The sequence below is a fragment of the Vicugna pacos genome, chromosome 10 (assembly GCF_048564905.1).
Source record: "Vicugna pacos chromosome 10, VicPac4, whole genome shotgun sequence".
Classification (NCBI taxonomy): domain Eukaryota; kingdom Metazoa; phylum Chordata; class Mammalia; order Artiodactyla; family Camelidae; genus Vicugna; species Vicugna pacos.
In genome coordinates, this window is record NC_132996.1 from 41,053,100 (window position 1) to 41,078,173 (window position 25,074).

The 25,074-nt window shown below is 45.9% G+C and overlaps 1 protein-coding gene across 10 annotated transcripts in view; it reads left to right on the forward strand.

Annotated features, from left to right (window-relative positions):
• The window catches only part of NAV2 (neuron navigator 2), a 773,977-nt gene that overhangs the window by 596,133 nt on the left and 152,770 nt on the right, over positions 1 to 25,074 (forward strand). For all 10 annotated transcript variants that reach the window (XR_012076623.1, XM_031681096.2, XM_072969658.1 and 7 more), the window contains one exon: positions 20,760 to 21,837. Coding sequence is in view for 9 of the 10 variants with exons in the window: in XM_031681096.2 (XP_031536956.1) it covers positions 20,760 to 21,837 (1,078 nt within the window). In the remaining variant the exon portion in view is untranslated. The remainder of the gene's footprint in view (positions 1 to 20,759; positions 21,838 to 25,074) is intronic.

The following is a 25,074-nucleotide window of genomic DNA, read 5'->3' on the forward strand; positions in this document are numbered from 1 at the left end:
TGCATCAGAGTTGTCATGAAAGCAGCTCCTCCAGGATTCCGGCCGGACAGCTGCGGAATAGCTGGCATTTTTCTTTCCTTCGCTCTGTATTGACAGCAGGTTTGAATCACCCTGCCCTGTTTTCTGTAACATAACCAGGCCAGAAATCATTTGAAAAACATTTAGGATGCCTAATTTGATGTTCTTTTCAATGAGAGGGAGACATTGCCTGGTACATTTTATATTTGGGAGGTTTGGAGATTTAAGATCGTAACAAGGACCTCCCTTTTCTGCCCCTCCTGTTTCCTGCTTATCACCATGGGACGGGGGTGGGGGGGGTGGGGGGGATCCTTTCACAATCAGGAAGATCCCATCAGCCCTGTGCTTCCATCCACATCCTTGGAAACTCTTGGAGGAGGCTGTCCGCTCATTCCTTTGTTGCTGGTCACCCCAGTTGGGTCTTCGCTTCCTATTAGCTGGGTCTCTGGTTGGCTTTCTTCTGCTCACCCAGACCCCTGGCAGAACTCTTCATCTTCATACAGAGTCAGAAGTTCTCCAAATGGTAAGCTAGTAAAATGTAAAACCTTAGCCAGAGCTGCCCATGTGTGCCCTTGCCTAGTTGCAAGCCAAGTTCCTCCCTGCCTTGCCCTGAGAGGAGGACTTTGAGGCTCAGAGGAGAGGGAGGCAGGCAGCCCCAACTCCAGTTCCAGACCTGCTACTAATTCGAAGAGTGACCTTGAGCAATAATCGTGCTCCCTGGGCCTTGGGCTCCGAGGGTTCCTCCTCATTCAGAAAGGGTATCACACCAGCTGAGTGAGTGCTTCCTTTCAGTGCTAATGCACGTTGATCCCATGATGGCTCCCTGATGCATGGTGCCCGCCTCTGTGCCTTTCTCATCCCTTGCCCTCCCTTACCCTCCTCTAGGTAGTGCCTAGTCTCCAAAAGCTAACATTACTCTGGGTAAAACTTTTTCTGGTCAAAGCCAAGACAAGGACTTCATCCATGGAAACCACCATTAACCTAAATACCAGCCGTGGGCATCACGAACCAGCTTGCACCAGCTCATGAGAGTCAGTTAAAAAATTTTGAGTCTCACAAGACTGTTGATGTCGTGTTGGTAGCTTGATATCTGCGGCGGCGGGAGTCTTTACACCACAGGAATTGGCACGCTATGAGTAAGAACTTGCTTGGTCTTCTTCAGAGGGTTAGTTGTTAGATATTCACCAGCCTACCAGGGAGATTCAAATGAAATTGACTGATCCACCAACTCACAGGTGGAAGAAGACAGTGGCCTTCCTAATCTTTCTGAAAGCGTTGTGTTTTACTTCTTTGGTTTTGTTGGGGGTGTGGGTGGGGTTACCTTATTGTTGGTCAGTATTTGTTCCTAGTTCCTGTTGTGATGAAATACTTGAGCTTGTAGATCATGTGTCTTACCATCCTGCGTGCAATATCCCTGTCTTAGCCACTGGAACTGCCCCAACTCACCTTGTCCTCAAAAGAGTGATGTGAGGCTTCAGGCATAGATACTTCCTGAGAGTTTAGGGCCATGGAGGGGTTTCAGTGTTACAATACAAAGAGCTTCCAATTGAATATTGGATGTTTCTGTTCCTCAAAGTCCTTCAGCTGCCCTACCACTAGGAATTTCTCAGGGACTGGTTTTTGTTTTATTTTTAAGACTCCATCTTCCTACTATATTGTTCAGTTCTCCTCCTTCTCTCTTTCCCTTTCTTACACTGAGCTGTTGATCTCTGTTTTCTGGTCTCCTTCCAGTCCATGCCCCACAGCCTCCTCTTCCACACTCGGGGTGGCCTATGTCCACAGTATTTCCTAAACAAAGCTTCTAAGAGGAGCTCTGGTACCAGCTGTTAAAATCGTACTGTTTTTTCCCATTCCTCCATCTCCAAAGCTCATAGCTGACAACCTCCAGTTAATAATTTATTTTAACTCAAAGATGGTACGCGGCTTTGCTGCACCCATCCAGTGCCATTCATTTGGTGCATATTTATTCTGTGTTGACTTTCTACCTGCCATTGTTGTTTCATGGAGTCCATCAGGGTCTTACTTTTTGGTGAGAGGGAATCCACAATCAGAAGTTATCTGATTTTCATAAAGAGGAAAATGACTTGTTTTGAAAGGGGAACTTGTCAAGTGGGCCTTGGAATACTTAATTACTGTTTCTCCTCTCTGACCACGTAGAGGGTGTCGACACATCACCATGGCCTGCGAAGCCCCTGGGAACAGGCCTGCCTTCTCACTGGAGGTATCCGCCATATGGAATAGTTAGTGGTTTTATGGAGGGTCTGTGTTTTGCCACCTGTGTGGCCTTTGTCGGTGCTGCTGTCTGAAGTGCTTTCTGCCCTCCTTACTCCTCACTCTTCTTCCCACCAAGTTTCTCTTTCACCTTTTAGGTTTCAGGTCAGACTGTTTCCTCTAGAAAGCCTTTCCTGCACTAAGTTTGAAACCCCTTCTCTGAGTTCCCACTGCACCCTGCCCTTCTTCTCTGGTCATCCTCATCATGCCTGTCCACGGAAATAAATTCACAGCCTAAAACTTGAGAGTTATGTTCTGTTTGGCAGGAGGATTTGAGCCAGGATGACAGCCTCTCAGATGCTCTGAAGAGGTAGGGGAGGAGCTAGGATATGTAGGAGCTTTACAGCAAAGACCAGGTAGTTGGAACAATAAAAGATTACTTGTTATCTAAAGAAAACCAGGCATCTCAAGTTAAAGAATTTAGTGCTTTTCTATGTACGGGAGGAAGCAAACATTTGGGCTCATTGAATTCATTCCTTTGACAAGCCCCTAGCTATCTAGGGCCAGTATCTTGCTCTTTCTTATTCTGAGTCCCCTCAGAGAGCACCATTGTGAATGGCTGCAGAGGCTGGGCTGCAGGCTTTTCTTCACTGGGGGGTGGCAGCAGCTGCTGAAGACTTGATAGTTTCTGCATTCTTTGTTTACTGATATGGTTTGCAGTATTTTTCGTTCACTTGCCCGTGGTTATCTTGTCTGTCCTTCCTTAGCAGGTGAGCTCTTTGAGGTTGGGGAGTGAGCCTTACGCTCTTTTCTCTCTGTTGCCATCAGAGAACTTGGTATATAGACACTTAAATACTTGTTGGTAGAGTGAATAAATGAATGAGTGAATCAACTATAGAATAATTATTTATAACTTACACTGGAGCCAGTAGAAGTGTACCTCTCATTTGACAAGCTGCATAATCTTTCTAAGCCTCAGTTTTCTCATCTGTAAAATAGGGGTGTAGCAGGATCTACTACTTAGGGTGATTATGAGGAATAAATTAGTCAATGCAAGTAAAGTACTTAGGACAGTGCCTTTTACACAATGTATGCTCAATGAGTTATTGAGCTATTTTCCGTGATTAAAATCATTAAATGATTAAAATCATGAAGAGCTGAAGATAGGGAAATAAGCTGATATTTGTGGTATATGTACCGAAAAGCAATAACTTTCAGCATTTAACTGGAAGACAAATTATTCTCTTTCCAAATGACATCTAAAGCTCTCTCTGAGATTCTTCAGTAATGGATACTAATGTTCAGAAATGCAGCTTGAAACATCACACAGAGCTTTCAGTGAGACCCTGAGTACTAAGGAGGAGAAATGGGATAACATGCTTTTGAGAAAAAAGCAATCAATATGCATTAAAACATAAAAATCTTTTGTTATCGTTAACTGGCTTAACTGGAAAGTACAGTTCACTAGAATATCTCTTTTTAGTTATTTAAAGCACTTCTAATTAACATGTTTGTAGTAACTGACCTACTGTTTATCTAACCCTCATGCTTGCATCCAACCACTTAATCAAGCAACGTTTATCCTGTATCAGGTACTAGAGATAAAAAGATGAGTGAGACAGAGCCCCAGGGCTGGAGAAATTAATATTCTAGAGCAAGGTCAGCAAACTTTCTCTTAAAAGGCCAGACGGTAAATGTTTGGGCTTTACGGGGGGGAGGGGGGGCATAAGGTCTCTGTTGCAAGTACTTAGTCCCCTCATTGTAGTGAGGAGATAACTACAGACAATATGTAAATGAAGGAGCAGGGCTGCTTTCCAGTCAAACTTTATTTACAGAAATGGGTTGTGGGCCAGATTTGGCTGTTAGGCCCTGGTTTGCTGACCTCTGTCCTAGAGAAGGAGACGGGTACTTAGACTGAGTGAAGTCTGGACCAGGCTTGGTAAGTACAAAGGGCTAAGACCTGTAAAGGACAGAGGACGGGGAGATGAGAAGAGGGTGAGTTGAGCTGTGACCCTCACAGGGGGAGTGGGTTAGGGAGGTGGGGGTGCTGGGCGAGGTGAAGGAGAGCGAGCTAAGGCCAGGAGGAAGAGATGCCTGGCTGGCCCTTGTTGCTAGAGCAGGAGATTCTGGTGTAGCTAGAGATCAGCTGTCCCGGACCCACACTAACCAGCCCTCACACTTGCCGAGACCTTTTGGCTTTTGGGAGATATGACTGAACTGTCTGGAACCCACTGCAGGATTGCTGTGAGTTCCCATGGACTGCTTCCCCAGCTGCTCTCTGGGAAGGTGTCTGTATTCCACCAGCGCCCTGAAACAGAAGTCTACTTCTTTGCTGGCTGCCAAGAGAGACCCACTTATGGCAAGCGTTGCCCATTATTCAGTAGCTTTTGCGGCAGTTTTTGGCAATGTCATGGGGAAGGACGTGCTGCATGTCACGTATCTCCTTGGCTTGCTTGTCCCACCCACTTCTTTTCCCTCTTTTTCTCTTTTTGATGGAACCAAGCCACTGTCTCCCTTGTCTTCTGCAAGATGTTCAGGTCCCCCTAGGACCTCAGCTTCTGGCCCAAATGGCTCATCAAGGAATTCTCCTACGAGAGATAGCTCTCCCATCCTAACAGAAGTTCTGGTGTTCTCGTTACCCTAACAGACAGTGGCTTCTTTGAGATGATCTGATATCCACTTCTCGTGCCACAGCCGCCTGACTCCATAGCTTTGCTCCCATGGGTCTATTAATTTTCACAAAGCAGAGTGAGGGTGGGGCAGCAGGCTGCAGTCTCCATGTTGGACAGACCTTGGCTTGAATCGCACCTTTGCATTTGCCAGGTGTGTGTTATCAGGCCAGGGGCTTGACATCCCTGGGCCTGATTTACTGCTCTGTGAAACAGGCTTGACACTGCTCTCCTCCTGGGGTGGTTGTGAAAATTCAGGAAAAGAACCCGGTTGCCAAGCTCAGTCCTCGCTGGTGCGGGGCTAATGCTAGTTGTCTTTTCCTGCCTTCGTTTCCTCCTCTAAGTCCCAAATTGGGTGCATAAAATTGCATTTGGATGTCTGTCACTCATCTTTGTGGCTGTGTCATGTGTCTCTTGATAGAAGTTCAGCCACTGGCCTTGAATTCATGGCTTCTGGACTGACAGCTGGGAGTGACTTGATCAGTAGTTGGTTGGATGTTATTGGAGACCATCAACTTTGCTCATGGCTTGTCAGCCAGATTTGGGAAAAACGAGAGAGGAGTCTGTATGCCTGTTTTCTCCAGCCCTGACTGGGAGGTGACTTGTAAGGATCACTCATTGTGGAAACAAATTCAGGACTTGCACTAAGTGGAGTATATGTGTGCTGGGTGAGCAGGGATGAATAACATTCTGATTGGGTTACATGTCCCATTTTTCGTTATGCCTTGATGCAGTGGCCATGCCCCCAAGCTCCTGGTTGTGATTAGTATCGTGAATGCATTTGGCTGACCAGATTTTACCCTGATCAAGTGGAGAATCTATATATTTTGATTTTAATCATTAGCTTTGGTTGCCTGGACACTTTATTTCCTTTTAATGCTTTGTAAAGAATTAAGTTCTGAAAGTTCCATCCAAGAGGGGTAAAGCATGGCTTGAATGACTTCCTGGACCACCTCTTGCTCCCAGACTAAGTGAAGGAACCCACTGTGTGATCCCTAGTCCCAAAAACATTCGCCTACCACAGTAGCTTCACACTTTGTTGTTACTTCTGCTTTATGATCTGTCTCACCCATAAGACTTAGAACCTCTTAAAAGCATAGATCTTACATTCATCATGGTATCTCCAGCGCCTGGGAAAGTCCTGGGAATAGAAGAGTCAGAAATGTTGGAGCAATGGGATGGAGTAGGATGGATGGAGGAACAAACACGAAATGTTGTGGTTGTTTTAGGATTCCAAGGAGAAACATCACCAAATAACTTTGAGCCTCAATCATATCCCTGGTTCCTGTACCTCCAGAATTCATTATTCAAGATGACAGAGATCCCCTGGAACAACATTTAATAAGCTTTGGCATGTGTAAGTGTGCGCTCAAACCTCCAGGCTGGTTCGTGAGCGAGCCTGGTTTGCACATTATATCTCACAGCCCTGCGCGACGTGGGTGAGAAGCTCCTTGAATCCTTTTTCACCGTCATGCACGTGAAGAGCCCTTGGAGTCTTACAGAAACAGAGCAGATGTTGCCAGGAGTGTTTGAGTCATCATGGCAGACAGTGAGAGCTGTGTATTAACTGGGCTGCCTCCAGCGAGCCTGGTGAGGCGGACAAGGCACACAGGCCAAAGCCCGCCCCGCACGGGGCTGTAGTTCAGAGAGGAACAGAGCGGAGCTTGCCAGCGATCTGCAGTCGGCCTGGATGGGGCCGTGGGAGGCTGCTTGTAAACTGTGGGTACTTGAGAATGCACAGGGCCTCAGGAAGCACAGTCCTCTCTCCTTCTGTGAAGTCAGATCAGAGAGAGATTTTGGGGTACCCCCTGGTCCCACTCTGCTTATGGAAGACAACAATTCCACCAGTATTGGGTTCAGCTATTCCTTACTTAAAGAAAGCCCAGTATTAGTAGTGGGATGAAAGTCAATTCAATCTGCATGCAGAGGTTTTTGCAAGATGCTCTCTCATCCTGACTCCTTTGCTCCTTGTGGTGAAGGAATAGAGCTTAAGTCACCATCTGCATTTAGTGGAGTGCGTGGAGTTAGGGCATGGACTTCAGTGTTCCAGTTCTTGCTCCTTCGCTTCCTAGCCGTGACCTCAGGCAAGTCGTTAACATCTCTGAGCTGCAGTGAATCTGCTTCATGAGATGCTTATGTGTGAATTAACGAAATCGTTAATTAAATGAATTTGTTAAATGAAATTCTTTAAAGCACTTAGTACAGTACCTGGCACTTGGACTGGCACTCACTAAATGGTGGTTAGGGATGTTCCTCTTAGTTTTACTTATGAATGAACTGGAGCTCAACTAATGACTAGGTCAAGGTTACCAGGCTACTAAGTTGGACTTGACCCCAGCCACAGAGTTCTATGTTTGTATGATTCTAGGAGGGGGGATGTGTAGCACAGAGCCGAATAAGACAATTACCTTGTCATTCTTTCTACTACATCATCATTCTCTAGTTTTTAAAAAGTGCCTTAGCTTTACAGCAGAATTACCAGATTTGTCTAAATGAGTGCTCCACTTAAAAAAACTCAGTCTGCCCCTAGCTTGTCACAGCCAGGCCTGTTGTATAAAACAAAACAGACACCTGGAGGAAATTGCTTCCTGATTTGAGTGAATAAAGCTGAACAGTCTTTAGGGCTATTTTCCACCTCAGTGTAAGTTGGCTCCCCCCACCCCCCACCACGTCCCTCCCCCCAGAAGAAAAATTCTGTTTTTCCATTAAAAAGACAACTGTCAGGTGAAAAGGCTCAGAAGTCTGTGTGTAGCTCAGTGACAACTGTGAAGCCCCCAAATTATTTGATCTATCTGATACCATGTGTTCTGCATACTTGGCAGAATCAGGATAAATGACTGCTTTTTTTCCCCCCTCCTGTTCTTGCACATTTGGCATAATACAATCAGAGGTAGTGAATAATCGTCCAATTCAGCTCTCAGTTTCAGCATTGATTCCCCCAGAGAAATACAGTAAGTCAGTTCTTTGGTTGGCTGCTGATTTTGATTGGCAGAAAAAATAACAGCCGAAAGATTACATTTTGCCAGCATCCTAAATTCTGAAGAACAAAAACCATACTTAAATTCTGGCTCAACTGTTTGACATTCCCATTTTTTAAAAAGAACCTACAGGAGGGAAAATTTTCTCTTTTTCCTCTGGGAAGGAGTTAAAGATCAGAGGACGTCTCTGTAGCATCTCCTGAAGCTCTTGATGGTGGACTTGATGGAGATACCATTCTCATGTACCAAAAGAGGAGCACGTACTTTGAGAGTCCAGTGTATTATTGTCTCGCCTTAAGGCGGGTAGATTGGGAGCTTCGCTGAAGTGTGTGGATTTTTTGTGTGTTTTTCGACATAGCATTTGAACATTCATTCATTCAACAAATATTTATTGAGCACCTACTATTATGTGCCAGGTACTATTAATGAACTTGAGAAACGGTCAACAAAAGAGAAATGCCCCTGCCTACTTGACATGTAATAGTTGGGATATAAGTTCAACTGTCTTTAACAGTGACCACAAGTAAAAATGGCTTAAAAAAGATAGAAGTATGTATTTCTGTCATCTAAGAGTGGTCCTCAGTTATTTAGAAATTACACCCTACTGTGGCATCCAGGGACCCAGGCTCCATCTGGTATATTTCTCTCATTCACGTGGTCCAAGTCGGTACATCATTCTGTCCATGTTCTCAACAGTAGGAAGAAGAAATGACATGACCCTTCCTTTTAAAGGACACACCCCAGAGATGGTCCACTTCATGAAACGTCTGGACTTTGAAATAAAAGTTGCCTAAAACTAATCTATTTGATCTTGGGGCACCGAAAGCCCCACGCCTGTTTCCTCACTAGTAAAATAGAATTGTTACTACCTATCTCATTGGATTTTTAGTGCAAATGAAGAACATCGATACAATTAAAAAAAATGCTTTCTAGCACAGTGTCTGGCTCCATGTGCAGGCTCTGTAAATGCTGGCTGTTATTCTTATTAATACAGGATTATTAACGTTGTTACAGGTTTTTTTTTTTTTTCCCATGGAAACCTTTTGTCAAATAAAATCTTACACGTGAAGAGAGCTGCTCTGGTACAAGTGGAGCAGAGAACATATAAAAATAGGTTGGCTCAAGTCCCCGTTTCCACAGTTGCTGTAACACTCCCCTCCCCACCCTGCCCCCTCCTTGGCAGGGGAGCCCTGGGGGCCCCCACCTTCTAGTGCTGTTGTGGGTCCTTGACCTCTCTCGGTCCAGATGGTCTTGTTCAGAGCAGACCTGAGTTATGGGCCTGCCCTGACAGGTGTTGCTTCAACCCTTTTTGGTGGTTCAGTGTCAGTGGGCAGAAAAAAGCCAAGGGTAAGGAAGCCACCTTAATAATAAGGTTTGTGCCTTTTCTCAGGTCCTCTCTTCTCCAAGCTGAATGTCTCCATCGTTTCGGCCACTCCTTGCTGAGATTAGTTCACGGTCATCCTCAGATTCTAGTCCTTATCCTGAGCGAGTTAAAATTTCTCAGCAAATTGTACTAAGACTAAGACATGAATCCTTCAATACCTGGTTTTCGAATTTCGGCGTGGATGACACCCAGCTGGGGAGGTAGTTAAACCTCTAGCTGCTTGGGTCCATCCTCTGCGATTCTGAGCTGGGGTATTTAGGGGCAGGGCCAGCCAAGCTACTTGATTGAACAAGCTCCAGAATCCCAAGTTCAGTGACAGCTGTGCCATTTACTGATTGGGAGACCTTGGAGAAGTCATTACCTGCCCAAGGATCTGTTCCCCTTTGAGGAAATGAGTGGCTTTAAGTAGTGGATCTAAGAAGCCTTAACAGGTCCAAAATTCTAAGGATTTCCCCATTCTAGCGCTGGCCTGAGCTGTGCTCAGTGGGGCAAGATCCTCACCTCCCTTGTTCTGAGTGTCCTTCGTGGATTAATACAGGCCAAGATCGCATCTGTGGTGGTGGTTGCCATGTGTCGGGACTGAGTCACAGTGAGCCCGCTGATTGGAATCCTTTGGCATTCCCCTGCACTGCCGTGACTCCTGCTTCCTGTTTTCATGTACTCTTTGGGCTTTAGTGCAGAGCCTTATACTAATCCTTTTGAAATAAAAGGGAGCAGGTACATATTAAGGATATTTAGTGCTCAAAATGCATATCATGAAAGCATTCCACAGTTTACTAGATTATAACTTTACAGAGGGGAGAAAAGCTGCATCGTCTTCCTTCTCCTTTGCATTAGCTGGCCTGATTTTAGTGACTGTTCCCTGTTGGACAGCTGTCTTATCTGATTTGGGCTAAGTGCCCATTTTCTGCCCCCTCCATTAGGATGTTTACCAAAATACACCCCATGATAGACTGTTTTCTTAAGCTAGCCCATAAACTCAGTTCTATGGCAAAATAGGTTGAGGAGTCATACTATTGTATTATCATTTTGGTTGTTTCCAGTGCAGGTGAGCATATTGAAGGCTCTGAGAAGTCCTGTAGGCAAGAAACCTGACTAAAACCCTTTAGCCCTCGAGCCTAGAACGCCTTCTCTCTGTTACTGTCTGTCTGTATTGTTTCGTGGAAAGCATTCTGGTTTAACACTGGTTTGGAGGCTTCTATTTTGGAGTGTCCATTCCTTGCCCCAAGAGAAAGCAAGAAGATTGGGCTGGCATCTTAGGGGGAGGAGGGCCTACAGAATTCCTTAACCAGCTCCATCTTAGGGGGCTGTATTTACAATAGCGTCCAACCATTGCACTCTGCCAAAGAGCTGTTAGCTGTGGACAGTGACCTCCTGCGAGAATGAGATTTGCCCCCTGGAAAGTGTTTACGATCTCTGTGAAATTTCATACACCCTTGAAACGGGGAGAAGGTTTTCTATGGCCAGTTTTGTACTTTCTTATAGCCATATATGGTACAAGATAGAGAAATGGCTTGACCAGTTAAAACCAAAGCTCTCTCCTGAAACATGGCTTGGGATTTTGAACAAATAAGTTCAAGAGAGAGGAAGGAGTGGTTTGGAGGGTGATAACACCTTCAACAAGTGAAAGATAAAAAATAGGAATGCTTTTTATTTTTAAAGGTATCTTCCTTCAAATGTCAGCAGTCAAGTGATTTGTCTCCTTACCCAGCGGAGTAGGAGGCCTTGCAAATATGTGTAGGATATCTTTTGACATAAAGGGTATATGGGAGGGAGAAAAGGATTTTAAGAATTCTCTTTCTAAGGTGTTGTTACCAGGTCAAACATAAGCCCAACTGTAGTCTGACATTTCCAGCAAGTTAACCTTTATTTAGCCCTCCCGGTTTTTTATGGCATTAAGTGGGATTTGAAAACGTACCTTGTAAAACTGGAGAAAACGTAGTGAAAGCTATATAGGAAAATGGTACTTTCTTATTTTCTTTTACAGCCTCTTAGCTACATTTAGAAAAACAAATGACCTAATTACCTAAAGTTTCACTTGGTTTTATCCAAAATAAGCCACTGAAGAGAAAGAATTACCTTGTCGTATGTGAAAAAGAAACACAACTGTAATTGCTCCAGCTGTCAAGGGCCTCTCTTCCATTTCCTCTGGGGTGAGAGTCATGGAGGTAAACTGGGAACTTGGTGGCTCCGGCAGTCACAGAGATGGCTTCAGGCTATTAGGAGAATGCACTTTCACATTCTGCACATTTGTTTCTGATCATGCCCTTGTAAGATACTGGTGTACTTGGACATGATCTTTTTGGTGACCTGGTGTAGCAAAATTTTCACCATACAAAGAAGAAAAAGCATTAAAAGGAGTCTAGTTCACTTAGCTATAAAGAGAGCAACTGGCATGATTAGCCAAGAGGGACAAGCCAGGCACATCTGATTTTAATTTTGAGCCATGTGGAGGGATCCAGGGTGAGTAATAGTTTTTATTTGTTTATTGATTTCTGAGCACCTGTCAGAGCATCACATAGGCTGCATGAAATGAGCCAGTCATGAAAGGACAAATGCACTCATTTCCAGCAAACATTTCTGGGACCTAGTGCATCAGCCATTCTTGTAAGTAAGCCGCGTGTAACCACTGCTAACTATAATGCGGGGCAGCAAGTGTCAGGACCCCAGAGAAGCCCTGGCAGAACCTTCTGTCTCTTTAGATGAAAAGAGATGGCTTCCAGTTTGGTGGTTCTGGAGGTTTCCTAGAAGAAATGGCGTGCAAGGTGGACTGGAGGTGAATGTCAGGTAGGGATGGGAGGCAATGGAAGGGGAGGGCAATGAAGCATCTAGTCCCAAGAAACAGCTTGACCAAAGAGTCAGTGATGGTCAGTTTAAGGAGGAAGGAGCCTAGTAGTGTTAACTTGCTCCCCTACTAGAGTTTCCTTCTTTCTTTCCTTTTTTAATGGAGGTACTGGAGATTGAACCCAGGAACTTGTGCCTGCTTAGCATGCACTCTACCACTGAGTTTTATATATCCTCACCCACCCCCTCCTAGAGTTTTCTTAAAAAGGATCATCACCATTCCTTTGAAGCAGAAGTTTCTTCAAACTAGAATAAAATAACAGTAATAAGGTAATATTCAAAACTGTGTAATTTCATCTGGTTCATTAACCATCAAACTAACAGAGAAACTTTTTTCTTTTTTTAATTTAACATTTATTGAGCCCTTAATATGTGCCAGACCCTGTGCTAAGCACTGGAAATAAGTAGTAAACTGCTCCCCTGTTTAGGCCATGGTGGTCAGAATTCTGTTACTTGCAGCCAAGTGCAATCCTTTTCTTTCTTTCTTTCTTTCTTTCCCTTCCTTTCTTTCTCTTTCTTTCTTTCTTTCTTTCTTTCTTTCTTTCTTTCTTTCTTTTTCTTCTTTTCTCTTTCTTTCTTTCTTTCTTTTTTCTTTTCTCTCTCTTTCTTTCTTTTCTCTCTCTCTCTCTTTCTTTTCTCTCTCTTTCTCTCTTCCTTTCTTTCTCCCTTCCTTCCTTTCTCCCTTCCTTCCTTTCTTTCTTCCTTTCCTTTCCTTTCTTTTCTTTTCTCTTTTCTTTTCTTTTCTTTTATTTCTTTTTTCATTGTGAAAATTCCTGCCTCCCCCCAGCCCCTGGCAACCACCCTTCTACTTTCTGTCTCTATGAATTTGACTACCTGAGGGATCTCTGATAAATGGAATCAAAAATATTTGTCTTTTCATGATTGGCTTTTACACTTGGCATAATGTCTTCAAGGTTCATCCATGTTGTAGCAGGTGTCAGAATTTCCTTCCTTTTGAAAGCGGAGTTTAATATTCCATTATATATATATACCACACTTAGCTTATCCATTCATTTACTCAAAACAGTATCCATTGTTCATCCATTGATAGACCCTTGGGTTGCTTCTACCTTTTGACTATTGTAAATAATACTGCTGTGAACTTGGGTGTACAAGTATCTGTTCAAGTCCCTACTTTCACTTCTGGGGATATACCCTGAAGTAGAACTGCTAGATCATATTCTGTGTTTGATTTCTTGAGGAACTGCCATTCTGTTTTCCATGATGGCTGCAAAATCTTACATTCCCACAGTGGTACACAAGTTCCAATCTCTGCACATCCTCACAAACGCTTGTTATCTTCTGTTTTTGTTTCTGTTTTTCTAATAATAGCCAGCCTAGTTGATGTGAAATGGTATCTCCTTGTGGTTTGGATTTGCATTCCCTCATGATTAGTGATGTTGAATGTCTTTCTGCGTGTGTATTGGTCACTTGTATATCTTCTTTGGAGAAATGTCTATTCAAATCTTTTACCCATTTTTCAATCAGGTTGTTGCTGTGGTGTTACTAAGTTAAAGGAGTTCTTTATATATTCTGGATATTAAGTCCTTATCAGGTACATGATTTGCAAGTATTTTCTGCCACAGGTTTTTTTTTTTATTCTGTTGATTATGTCCTTTGATGCACAAAAAGTTTTAACTTTGATGAAGTCCAACTTACCTTTTTTTTTTTTTTAGATCATGTTTTTTGTGTCATAGCCAAGAAACCGTTGCTAAACTGTCATGAGGTTTTTGCCATGTGTTTTCTTGTAAGAGTTTTATAGTTTTAACTATTATGTTTAGGTCTTTGATCTATCTTAGGTTCATTTTTTTATATGGTGTAAGAATCCAAATTCATTTTTTGCATGTGGATATATAGTTTTCCCAGCACCGTTTGTTGAAAAGACCATCCTTACCCCATTGAGTAGTCTTGAAAATTATTTGACTGTATATACAAAGGTTTATATCTGGGCTCTCTAATCCTTTGGTCTATATGACTGTCTTTATATCAGTATCACACTGATTTGATTACTGTAGCTTTGTAGTAAGTTTTGAAATCAGGAGGTGTGAGACCTCCAACTTGGTTCTTTTTCAAGATTGTTTTGGCTATTCAGAGTCCCTTGAGATTCCATATGAAGTTTGGGATGGTTTTTCATATTTCAACAAAAACATTGTTGGAATTTTGATAGGGACTGACTTAACAGAACAACTTTAAAGAAAATGTTTATTTATATAACTCATCATTCTTATTCTAACTTGGATGTTTTAGGGGCCTATAGAATTGAAGACAAAAAAAGATGCTTGGGGGATGTGGATCCAAAGCTCAGCTCCCTCTACTCCACACCCTTTCACTTTCCTGTCCATTTTTCTTGGTGGTTTTCTTGACCCCCTTCTCCATCTTTCTGTACCTCCAAAGATCCTCTCCAAGAAGGAGTGGGAAAAAAGACATGTTTGAGCACCTACCCTTATATTAGGGTAGGTGCTTCTCAACATCGATCACATCGGTGTTGAGAAGGCTCCTTGGGCCAGGCTCAAGGAATCCTATAGGAGCACTCAGTGGATTGAGTGAGGTTCATTTACGTGTCCCTCTGTGGTCTGGTGGCTAACGTGGTTGTGAAGAAACTGACCTGAATAACTCTGAAAACACTCTCCAGCCTGTGTGGCTGGAGTCCATGCGTTTTAAAAATAACAACAACAACAGCAACATCAGCTGGTTTCAGTTATCCTAACAAATTTAAATACTCAAGATTGACAGCGTAACAAATTATAGGGAAATGTAAACATTTTCCCAGGCCCAATTATCAGGCCTTTTCCTGAAGACTATGGAGAGGATCTAGGTGGGAAACATCCCAGGGAACGTTTAAAATCTCAGTAGGGTGACAGGAGCTGAGATCAGCTAGAACGCACTGCCGGAGGGCCTGCTGACCACCGACCAGACCACCAACATCTCCTGAACTTCAGGAGGCTGCGGGACCGAAGGCACCTGGGAGTGGTGTCGGCTCTCACAGAGGGAGAGATGAAGAAATGCTTATTGATCTGCCTTGGACAGTATTTTCATTTAGCAAGTATTTTGGTTACCGTCGGGGAAGGTTAAGGCTGGTTGCCAGAAAAACCAAACTTTCCCCCTTCCCCACAGGACGATTAATGCTCTCCCTAAACGCTTAAAAAGAAAAAAATAACCCTTTTCTCTTCTTCAAAGGCCTCCTGCTTCTGCAATATTTCAAACGAGACTTTTCCTTTTTGCGGTGGTTTGTCAGCTGATGGTGAGTGAGTTGGTGAGCTGGTCGTGTGGAGCTGAGATGTCTAGGCTACTTGACGTGATCCGCTTGCTAGGGGGTCATGAAGTCTGCTCAGGGGCTCTGTGAGCAGCTCTTGAAAAATGGACGAGGACAGAACATACCAGAGTCCACGACAGACAGTTAAGTCTTGATAGTTACAATTTTACATATAGATATTTGGGCCATTTATTATGTGTGATATAATGTGTTGTTCTTTCTATGTTTCATAACCATTTATTCTTAATGGTTTAGATAATTATTCTTAAAAATTACCTTAGGCTAAACAAAGGCCTAGTCATGTTTCCAGATGTGGCCATTCTCAGTAAATATCACACTAAACAAACATATAAATTAAAAAAAGCTCTGAAAGTAGCCATTTCAGGTGACTTTTGAACCTAGTCCTTATTTGGGCCTTCAGATTTGATTTCTTTTTGGTTGATTGCATTTTTCAAAAGAATAGGTTTAATATAAAACAAGTATTTTGAAAATACTTATTCTATATTTTATATATAAAATATTTCTTGATTTAATGGAACAGCGTTTCCTCAACCTCAGTCTGTCACAAACTGTCTGTGTGATTTTTACCAAATCGGTGAACCACTTGTGTTTTTGTTTTGTATTTTCCCTAAATCAGCTCAGATTAAATCTACATTTACCACCCATGAAACTGTTGATTTATATATGGGCTATTTATCATTTCTAATATGCAGTAAAATAAATATGTAACTTTTAAAATATAAAAAATTCATCCACATGACATCAGAAATGCTACTTCAGCAGTCTATACCTTTGCTGAGAGAATACTGATGTCCAGAACGTTTCTTGTGTGCTTTCCTCCTTCTTCTCTCTCAGATGCCTTTTCTCTAACAAAGGTTCATATACATAAGGCAAGAAGCCAGAGCTGTTAGTTACTAGAGAGAGCAGTGCTCTTAATTTTAAAGAACTCGCCCCACCCTCCTCCCCTACACTGGTTTTCATGGAATACTAGCATTTTTTAGTTTACTAGCAACTCATTCAAGGTTGACTCTACCTCGACCCAGCTGGTTTTCTCCATGTATTGGTAAGCATCTTAAGAGAACCCTGGAGGGGGAATGATGGAAGACAGAGAAACACCAGTATGTCACAGCACAGCTTGACAGTAGAACTGAGTGAGCCAGTGAACTTAGTTGTGTTCTTGGGGCCCGGCTTCTCGGAGACTCACTGAGACTTGAATGGAAACAGAGCTGAAAAGGACTCGAGAGAAAGAGTCCATCCTCTTTCTTACCAATGGGGCGACGGAAGCCCAGAGAGGCTAAGTGGTACACCCAGGGCCACACCATCAGCCGGTGAGAAAACGTGAGGCCGGGCCTGCTTCCCCACGTCTCTCCTGCATCTGTTTCACCATCTTGGAGGGCTGGTGAGGAAAGTCTCATGCTAGGAATCACAGAAGCCTGGTGTTAGAAATGACTGCTGTCCAAAAAAAGCAGAGCAGACCCCAAACAGACAAGTCAGCTGAGATCGGAGACCCCTGGTGTGATAGCCTAGGAATGAGAGAAAGGTGTCAAGTGGACAAGACCAACTCATGACCTGGAGTCCCTTCGCTTTAAAGGGGATTTCTGGCCATGACATAAGCACCAAGTATTGATGATCTGATCCTCAGGTGCCCTGGTGTCCTTCTCAGGAACTTCTGTTCTAGAAACCAAATTCAGAATCAGCTCCAGGGACTATTTCTTATAGCTATAATGAGTAGCCTTGAAATGTCCCCATTCAGGAGGAGCCCAGGCTAAATGGCAGGTGGAAATTCTGAAGCTCTGAGTCGTGATCCTGAGTTTGAGCTGAAACGTCTTAACAAAACCCTAATGACCGATCACAAACCTTGGGTCTCTTTTGCCTTAAATGTGACTGTGACTTGCAAATGCCCAGATTACCTACCAACAATTCAGAAACCATTTACTATTTTCTGTACTCAGGCAGGCTTTGGGACACGAGGATGAGTCAGGGACGGGGTCGGGGTCGGGGAGCCTCTGCCCTGGAGGAATTCACAGACCAGTGGAATAACAAATCAATCCATCACACTTCCTCTGTGAAGCTTTCCCAGATTCTCTGAGGAGAATTGAGATCCTAACCCTTGGATCTCCTGCGACCATATACAGTCTGTTTGTTTGTTTGTTTGTTTAATGGAGGTACTGGGGATTGAACCAGTGCTCTACCACTGAACTTTATCCTTCCCCATCCCATGTACAGTCTTTACGTTGTTTCCGTGCTCTGTGTTTGGGTCAGCTGCCCCTGTGGATAGTGAGTTCTTGGAGGGCAGGAGCTGTATCTTACTCACCTCTATTCCCAGTGCCTGATGTGAGTATGTGGCCTTCCAAATGCTTTTACAGGGAGGTATGGACGGTGTCCTGGGGAAACAGAGGAGGGGAAAATACCAGGTTATATGATGCAAACCAGCCAGTTCATTCAGCTCAAGGGTCCCAAGTAGCTTAACAATGGAAGAAGGCATTTGAGCTGGTGTTTAAGAGCTAGGTAGAGGTTTCTGGGAGCCGTTTTGGTTTGGCATGAGAAATAACTCTGACCATCATGCCTACATTGTGGGAGCCTCTTCCCTGCACCTGGCGCCTTTCCTGGAGGAGACACACACCTTCCGTCAGTCTCAGCATTTCTCAGACCAGCCAGGCATCTGTTTAACTCTGGGCTGTCCTTATCTCATTAATTGTTGGTTAATTTCTAGGTGTGTGTGTGTGTGTGTTAGGGTTAAAAATACAAAGAAATGCTAGGTAGGGGCTTTGTAAGAATTCCAATGAACGTGTGGGAGCAGAGAAGTCACACGAATCCGTGTACCTCTGCTCAGAGGGGAGTAGGCCTGAAACTTAGGACAAGAGCGAGGTAACTCTGGATGTGGTTTGTTGTAGCTCCTATAAGGACACTGTTGCAACCTGTTCCTAGAGCCCCTTTCCTTTAGAAAATGTATCAGGGGCTGAGTGTGGCTCAGTGGTAGAGCACATGCTTGCATTCATGAGGTCCCAGGTTCAATCCCCAGTACCTCCATTTAAAAAAAAGAAAAGTATGTGAAAAACACAAGAGAAAATGTATTAATTACATTAACTATCATCTGTTCCTCACTGCTAAAATGTAATCTCCATGAAGGTGGGGATCTTTGTTTTGTCACTGATGTATCCCAAGTGCCTAGAACAACGTGTGGCATATTCTTGGCACTCGCTGAATTTTGATATGAGTGAATATATTAAATGAGTGGATAAATGAATACTTGTGCCCTGGGTCTGAGCCCTGGTAAAGGAAGAGACAGTTGTCCTGAGAAGTGGAGCTGGGGATTGGAGGGTCCCTAGTACCTCCTCCGGGGGGGCTGGTCTCTGGCATAGGCTGCCCCCTTTCCATGGCGAGGCTGGTGTGTGCCCCATCGTGGGCGTCGTGAGTACACCTAAGCAGTAGAAAAAGCACTGCCCGAAGAAGCAGTCTAGCCATTGAAGCGGCTGCTGTTTAAATGTGTCCCTTATCACAGGCGGTAGCTGCAGTGCAGTCGCAGGGAGCACTGTATCAGGAGACCTGGGTTCAAATCCCACCCATGTCCATTTCCCGCTCTGTGAGGGAGGGTCAGTCATTAGGCCTCCCTGAGCCTTAGCCTCCCCACCGGTCAAACGGGGGCAGTAACCCCCTCTTCACAACGTGCCTAGCACTGCCCCTTGTGAGACCCAGGAGGCCCTCCCCAAGCAGCGTCCGGCCGGGGAGACCCCCTGAAAGGCGGGCAGTGTGTGTGGGTTCTGTGGGCCTGCTTCCCAGCTAGTCCCCAGCTCTCCCCAGGAAAGGATCCAGCAACGCCCCACGAGTTTGGTTAGAGAGGATCGTGCAGCAGCCCCCGCTCCAAACCCAAATCCCCAGTAAGTCAGGAAGATGTATGTGTTGTAAAACATTGGGAGGCCTGCGTTGGATCACCCTGGCGCTCGGCTTCCCGGAGCAGCCGCAAGCGGAGGGAAGCAGCTGCTCTGCCGGGAGCTCTCCCCGCGCTCGGCGCTCCTGTCCCACAAGGGGCTGCCTTCATTCGGCGCTGGCGGCCGTTGACTTTTAAATCATAAAAAGCCGCTCTATATACAGTTTACTCTGTTGCTAGAAGGCGGTGGAACGTAGGTATTTAAAAAGAAAAAAAAAAAAAAAACAAAAAAGAGCAGAAGCAGCAGCCGTTAATCCCGCCAGGCTTCTGGGCACTGGAGCAGATGCGGATGACAAAAGTTAATTAGAAACATGAGCCGTTTAACCGAAAACACTTGTGACAATTGGAAGGCCAGCCTCTCCGGTTGGAGTTTTCCTAGGGAATCGTCGCGGGGGAAAGTGGCTGCAGCTGGGTAAGTCGCGTCCTCGTGGCTTTGCAGACACAGCCGTCTGTGTCTTTTAGGGCCCAGGTGCCGCATCCTCTCTGGGCCAGGCGGGCGTGGCTGTGGGTGGGCGCCGGTGCTGAGCTCCGTGGTCTCCCTGCCATCTCCTCTCTGACAGCTGCTGCGACGTGGGGGATGGATCTGCGTGGCTCTGAGTGCTGCCCCAGGAGGGGTGCCTCAGTCTTCACGTCTGTGATCCAGGCCACCTCAGTGCCTAGCAGAATGCCTTTGGAACCCACCCTTCTCAGAATAATTCCAGTTCTAGTTTGGGAATATTTTGAGGCTGTTCTGAGAAGAGTCTGGCTGGGGAAATACTCCCTGAGCGCCAAGGGGGAAGCCTTGACTCTCAGATAACCTGCATGTTTTCCTGCCTGCAGTGAAACCTCGTGCACAATTCAAACTCTTACGCTCAAATGCCTTTTTTATTTTAACTCCTGCTTGCATCATGCTCATAACTGTTTCAAAGTGCCAACGTAGGAAGAACTGTTACGCTTTGATGAGATTTAGCAACTTGCATGGGTAATTCTTCTGTGAAGATGATACTGGGTTGGTTTCTCTTTTTCTGTTTTTTGTTTTGTTTTGTTTTGTTTTTTGATTTGTTCTGTTTTAAAATCTTGGCTACATTGTTTACTCTTAAAGTTGGATAATTCTCAAGTGTTTGGCTTAACTGGGAAACAGGGTTATGGGTTGAGATACTTCCTACATCATTCGTACACCATCACAGTGGTGCGGCGGGTTGCTGTGTGTTTTCCCATAAATGTGTGTTTCCTTGTGTCTCGTGCACATTGGTGTTAAGATCAGTGTGCTTTCACACAGCATACTGCCAAATGGGACAGGGGGGCATGTGAACAGACGGTGATGGAGAGCAGAAGGAAGTCAAGGTGGGGTTTAAATTGAGCCACGGGTAATGCACAAAGCAGACTGGCACCTGGGCTGGAGCCGTCAGCTATGTCACTGTGGCCGACGACCCCTCGTGATCAGTGCAGGTCCACCGGTTTGATTCAGGCTTCCTTCTTTTCCCCATCTCTGCAGAGCCATTGGCCGGCCCAGCCTCCTCCCACCCCGGAATGAGCGAAGATGCACCTGCTGCTTTGGAGAGCGGCGGCGCCTCTTCGGCCATCCCCCAGCCCAGCGCGGCCTCCAAGCCCTGGCGCAGCAAGTCAGTCAGCGTGAAACACAGTGCCACAGCCACCACGCTCTCGGTCAAGCCCCCAACGCCGGAGGCCCCCCGGCCCACCCCTGAAGCCCTGAAGCCAGCCCCCAACAATCAGAGATCCATGCTGGAAAAACTAAAACTTTTCAACAGCAAGGGGACCTCCAAGGCAGGCGAGGGTCCAGGCTCACGGGACACAAGCTGTGAGCGGCTGGAGATTCTGCCCAGCTTCGAGGAGAGTGAAGAGATGGAGGCCGCTGGGCGCCCGCTGTCTGTGGCAGGGCCCCCCTCCAACAGCCCCAAGATCGCACTCAAGGGCATCGCCCAGAGAACTTTCAGCAGGGCGCTGACCAACAAGAAGAGTTCCCCGAAAGGCAGTGAGAAAGAAAAGGAGAAACAACAGCGAGAGAAGGAAAAGGAGAAAAGCAAGGACCTTGCCAAGAGAGCCTCGGTGACGGAGAGGCTGGACCTCAAGGAGGGGACGAGAGAAGAGCCCAGCGGGCCGGCGGTGACCGAGATGCCAAAAAAGTCCTCCAAGATCGCCAGCTTCATCCCCAAAGGGGGGAAGCTCAACAGTGCCAAGAAGGAGGCCGCGGCCCCTTCCCACAGTGGAATACCAAAACCAGGGATGAAGAGCATGCCCGGGAAGTCCCCAAGTGCCCCCACGCCTGCCAAGGAGGGGGAGCGGAGCCGGGGTGGGAAGCCAAGCTCAGGGCTCCCCCAGCAGAAGCCCCAGCTAGATGGCCGACACTCCAGTTCCTCCTCCAGCCTTGCATCCTCAGAAGGGAAAGGCCCAGGAGGGACCACCCTGAACCACAGCATCAGCAGCCAGACTGTCAGTGGGTCTGTCGGGACCACCCAGACCACAGGAAGCAATACTGTCAGTGTCCAGCTACCTCAGCCCCAGCAGCAATACAGCCACCCCAACACTGCCACGGTGGCGCCTTTCCTGTACAGGTAGGAGTGGCTGCCCGCCTGCCCAGCCTGGGCCTGTGGGTAGAAGAGCCTTTCTGGTGGATTCTGGGTCTTTGAGGGCTGGAATCGGGACGGCCTTCCAGGGACATGGAGGCACACAGCTCAGGTGCCGTGTGAGAAGCTCCTAAGAGAGGCATACGGTGTGTTTGAGGGACCATTACTCAGCACTGCAGGGTAGGGGTGCAGAAAGCTAAAGGGCGGGAGTCAAACGTGCGTTGGTTGATCCGGGATGAGGAGGAGTGGACCGGCACGTGGGGAGCCAGGGGCGTTGCCGGAGCAGCAGCAGCATGAGCAGCACCGAGGAGGGTGGTTTGGTATCCCCCACAGGTTCCCACATTGGTCCTAAAGCATCCTTTTAAAAAATGCAAAACGAAAAACCATCATGCTGAGTGAGGCTTCTTCTCACAGAGGTGCTTATCTTGAAATTCCAGATCCTCACAGTTTCTTACCCCATCACACATACTAAGTGTTTTTTTTCAGGCCCTCCTGTGTTGCTGGGATTTTTTGAGAGGAGGACAGGACAGTGGTGAGCAGGAACTACTCTAGAAGAACAAAAGAACTCAAGTTGTATTTGGGGAGACAAGCCTGGGTGTTGGCATATGACTCCCTCCTGTCTGTCATTGGTCCCTCAGTCTCTCTGTCTCAGATGGCATGTCCCTAGAACCAGGGGAGACCTCGTGGAGCCAGGTACTGCTGGCTCTAGGTGTTCCTGGCCCCACCAGCACCACACACTCATCCTGGATGGTGGACGCTGGCTCCTGGTGATGCTTAATATGTGTGATGAATCCTCTCCGGGCAGATGGAAGCCCCCCCACCCTGCTCTTACGGGTTTCCAGGGCCTTGTTCAGGGCAGCGGCCACACTGCCCTGCTGAATGGTAACTAATACCTCTCCACAGGTAAAGGGGGCCTATGATTCAACGTCACAATCTAGGCTCCTGTTTTATAGCTTCTACCCTAAGTGTATACACATGCACACCTGTCCACACACACTCGTACACCCGTCAGGGTGGATGTACGTCGTGAACAGTCACACGTAAGTAAGGACACACGTGCACATTCATACAGAACCTGCAGATGCACGTGTTCAGGCGTGTAAACACACGCACACAGACTCATACCCACACGTTCATTTTCCTCTGTTGTGGTTTCCCAGAGAATTAGGTCTTCCCCCTCTCCCTGCCTGAGTTATGTGCTAGTTGGCTCTGTTTCTTTTCTGCCAAGAACTGGTAGAACGACTGGTCCAAACGAGTGATTTCAGAGTCCAGCCAGCCGTGTCCAGCCAGTGAGGGACTGCCAGGCTTCTGAGAAGCTTTTCCTCTTCTCTGTTCACCCTCCCCTTCAGCGTGGGCCCCGCCAGGCCTCTTTAAGTGCAAGACGGTCATCTTTTTATTAAGTCAAGCTATCAGCTCAGCTCACAGTCCTGAGAAGGGTGCCAAGGCTCAGCTAACGACTCAGCGCTTGTCCCCATGCTCAGCTTTGTATACAGTTGTTCTCTGAACCATGGAGGCCGCTGAATTGCTCCCTGTGACATTTTTGTCATTAGTCATATTAAGAGCCTTGAGGTAATGCATATTTAAGCTGCTCTTCCCAGATTCTTGATTTGCATTTTCGAAATTAAAATATGTGACAGCCTGATCACCATCAGTCCCACTCCCCCCCACCTTTTTTTTTTTTTTGGCTGTAATCATTTGAAAAATTCTAAAACGTTTAACCTCTATTTTTTTTTAATTTCAAGATTTTCTATAATAGGAAAAACTCTTAATGATAAAACACAAATGTCCCACAAAGAGGAAGAAGGAGAAAACATCAAGTTGTCTGTCAAGCTGTATTTTAGCATTAATACCGACCCCATGTGATGTCCTTCTGGCTCCCCTGAGATGCCAGGGAGCAAGCTGGAAAGAAGAGCACTAGGGTAGGAATCGGGACGCCTGGACTCTGCCTTTTATTAGCATTTGAGTCCCTCTGTGGCCTTGGGACCTGGCTGTAGGGACAGCTGTTGAAGATGCGCCAAGTGTGTATAGGGACCCAGCCATGGGCTTGGCCTGCCCCAGCTGGTTTGATCATTCTCACAACTCCATGAGTTGGTACCTTTTTCATCCCCATTCTACAGACGAGCAAACTGAGCCTTAGCATCATTAAACAACTTGCTCTGAGTCAGTGAGCTGATAGCTGGAAGAGCTAGTGTTTAAAGCCAACTCTGTCCACCTCGAGGGACCAGGTGCTTAACCACAAAGCAGTCTTGACTCCAAATCACTGCCTCTCTCTTAGCCTCACCTGTAAAGTGAGAAGATGGGGCTAAATTAGAGGATTTTGGAAAATGGTTTAGACTCCTCTTATGCTCTAAGATTCTCCCTCAAGTTTACAGCTCACTGTGTGTAACTTACAGTGTTCCCTCCAGAACCTCTCCATGTTAGTGATGTTACCAAGGGATAAAAGGAAGATAAATCACTTTTCAGAATTACTGGTAATGAATTATAGTTATCAATTCAGAAGTCACACTGGACACCTCCATTGCTTTACACTTAAGTGCTTTTGTGTTGTATCACCTGTAATTTTTGTAGCAGCCAGGGGAGGTCGCTGTTGTTACCCGCTGATGTCCAGATGAGGGCTCAGACATTCAGAGAGGTGCAGTGACTTACCCAGATGTGTGTGGCTATCGAGTTAGAGACCCCAGACTGCAGCCAGCTCAGTGTTCTGCCCCAAAGTCTGCTGCTCCTTCCAGTACCCTCTAGCCTCTTTCTAGACTTAAAAACTTCTCACGTGTTCACTCAGCACACCCTGCTCAAGTGTCTGTGCACTTACGTTCTCATGTGCACACTTCAAAAGAGCCAAGCTTTGCTGTCAGAGAGCTCTTAGTCTATTAATTAGCTCATGTTGTAATAAGTAGGCATCCAGAGAATAAGGAATGTGCTGCAGATACGTGCAGAACATGGAGCTGTCTGATGGCAGAGTCAGGAAGACTTCAAGGCCAGGATGACGTGGGGACTGTGCCTTAAAGGCAGATTAGGAGCAAACTAAGGAAGAAAGAGGAAAAGCACCTTGAGGCAGAGGTCATGATGACTTCAAAGACAAAACTGTTAAGGGCAGGGTATGATCTGAGAGAAACCATATGTGGGTGGGGCACAGGGCAGGGCTGTGTGCAAAGGGCAGGAGTGGTGGGAGATGGGGCTGAAAGTGAAGGAAGGGAGAATCCCACAATGTAGGGCATTTTCTACCAT